Source organism: Aptenodytes forsteri, unplaced genomic scaffold (assembly GCF_000699145.1).
Source record: "Aptenodytes forsteri isolate BGI_AS27 unplaced genomic scaffold, ASM69914v1 Scaffold459, whole genome shotgun sequence".
NCBI classification, from domain to species: domain Eukaryota; kingdom Metazoa; phylum Chordata; class Aves; order Sphenisciformes; family Spheniscidae; genus Aptenodytes; species Aptenodytes forsteri.
In genome coordinates this window covers 54,971-57,115 of record NW_008794121.1, presented here as the reverse complement: position 1 = coordinate 57,115, position 2,145 = coordinate 54,971, and the positions used below count along the sequence as shown (strand labels likewise).

Sequence of the window (2,145 nt, the reverse complement as noted above, 5' to 3'; positions counted from 1 at the left end):
AGGGCACAGCCGGGAAGGAAAGTGAAGGGAGGGGAAGGGCAGGGCAGGGCAGGGCAGGCGGGGGAAGGGAGAGGTGCCTCGCGGGCAGCCGGCGGGCAGGGCTCACCCGCACTTCCTTGTAGAGGCGCAGGCAGGTGTGGTTGAGGATGAAGTAGCGGTCGTGGAAGCCGGTGCTCAGGCCAAGCCCCAGCAGGTTCCTCTCCTCCCGAAACTTCATCATGCCGTGCTTGCAGTCGCCCACTCTGCTGGCTGGGGGCACATGCCTGAGCGGCTCCGGCCCCCCAGGGGGGTCAGGCCCCCCAGGAAGGGCGCGGGGTGCAGCCAGACCCGGTCCCGCAGGGCAACAGCAAGGGAAACCCATCCCCATCCCCATCCCATTCCCATCCCCATCCCCATCCCCATCCCATTCCCATCCCCATCCCCATCCCCATCCCATTCCCATCCCCATCCCCATCCCCATCCCATTCCCATCCCCATCCCCATCCCCATCCCATTCCCATCCCCATCCCCATCCCCATCCCATTCCCATCCCCATCCCCATCCCCATCCCATTCCCATCCCCATCCCCATCCCCATCCCATTCCCATCCCCATCCCCATCCCCATCCCATTCCCATCCCCATCCCCATCCCCATCCCATTCCCATCCCCATCCCCATCCCCATCCCATTCCCATCCCCATCCCCATCCCCATCCCATTCCCATCCCCATCCCCATCCCCATCCCATTCCCATCCCCATCCCCATCCCCATCCCATTCCCATCCCCATCCCCATCCCCATCCCATTCCCATCCCCATCCCCATCCCCATCCCATTCCCATCCCCATCCCCATCCCCATCCCATTCCCATCCCCATCCCCATCCCCATCCCATTCCCATCCCCATCCCCATCCCCATCCCATTCCCATCCCCATCCCCATCCCCATCCCATTCCCATCCCCATCCCCATCCCCATCCCATTCCCATCCCCATCCCCATCCCCATCCCATTCCCATCCCCATCCCCATCCCCATCCCATTCCCATCCCCATCCCCATCCCCATCCCATTCCCATCCCCATCCCCATCCCCATCCCATTCCCATCCCCATCCCCATCCCTATCCCCATCCCCATCCCATTCCCATCCCCATCCCCATCCCTATCCCCATCCCCATCCCATTCCCATCCCCATCCCCATCCCTATCCCCATCCCCATCCCATTCCCATCCCCATCCCCATCCCTATCCCCATCCCCATCCCATTCCCATCCCCATCCCCATCCCCATCCCCATCCCCTCGCTCCTCTCCCTGCCAGGGCCGTGACTACCCGGCTCCTCACCGAGGTAGATGAGCATGTTCTCCATGGACATCTGCTTCTTCACCACCAGGTAGCTCTCCGTCCCCAGGCAGTGCAAAATGGGCAGGACTTTTTCCGAGTAGTGCAAGGGCCGTTCTGTCGGGCAGGGAGACAGGCAGGGGTCAGGCAGCAGCCCCGGGGGCTGGCACCCACCAAGGAGGGGGGGGTCGCACGTGTGTCCCGAGGCTCTGCCAAGGTCCTGCCTGCCCCCCGGAGCAGAGCTCGCATGCAGCACCATCGCCTTTTAATTGGATTCATTTCACAGTGCCGCTGCTTACTAATTGTCCCCTGGGGAGGTGACTTTTGGCCCGTGGTATGTGAGCAGCGGGGACCTGCGGGGACGGGAAGGCGGCTAAGGAACAATTGCCAACAGATATTGCAATTGCAAAACATGTATGTTTTGAAAACATAGACTGCTGTAGGCGGAATGTAATTTGCACACGTGCTTGCAAAAATATGCACAGCAGTATTTCAAACATGCACGTTTCCACGCAAGCAAAGGGCGAGTCAAGGATTTCATAAAAGTTCATAGGTGAATATTCCATTTTAGGCTAATCTTAGCCCCTGCACAGCCTGAGGATCCTTTTTTTTTTTTTTTTTTTTTAAGGGCTTAGCGGTGCTCGGCTGAGCACAGCGCTTCGGTGCTTCAGAGCAGCACCCACCCTTTGCAGACGGGAGCCTGAGCTTGACGGCTTGGCTCCGTTGGCAAGGACCAAAACATCTCAGCAGAGGCTTTCAGTGATGGCCAGAGCGCTGCCGGGCTCAGCATCCTGCCTGCCTCCCTGCCAGGCGCGGCCACTGGGCACGCTCAG

General features: G+C 60.7%; 1 protein-coding gene across 1 annotated transcript in view; it reads right to left on the bottom strand.

Moving 5' to 3' along the window:
- The window catches only part of ARAP1 (ArfGAP with RhoGAP domain, ankyrin repeat and PH domain 1), a 107,965-nt gene that overhangs the window by 78,378 nt on the left and 27,442 nt on the right, over positions 1 to 2,145 (bottom strand). The window contains 2 exon segments of the mRNA XM_019471418.1: positions 107 to 249; positions 1,316 to 1,429. Coding sequence (XP_019326963.1) covers positions 107 to 249; positions 1,316 to 1,429 — 257 coding nt within the window.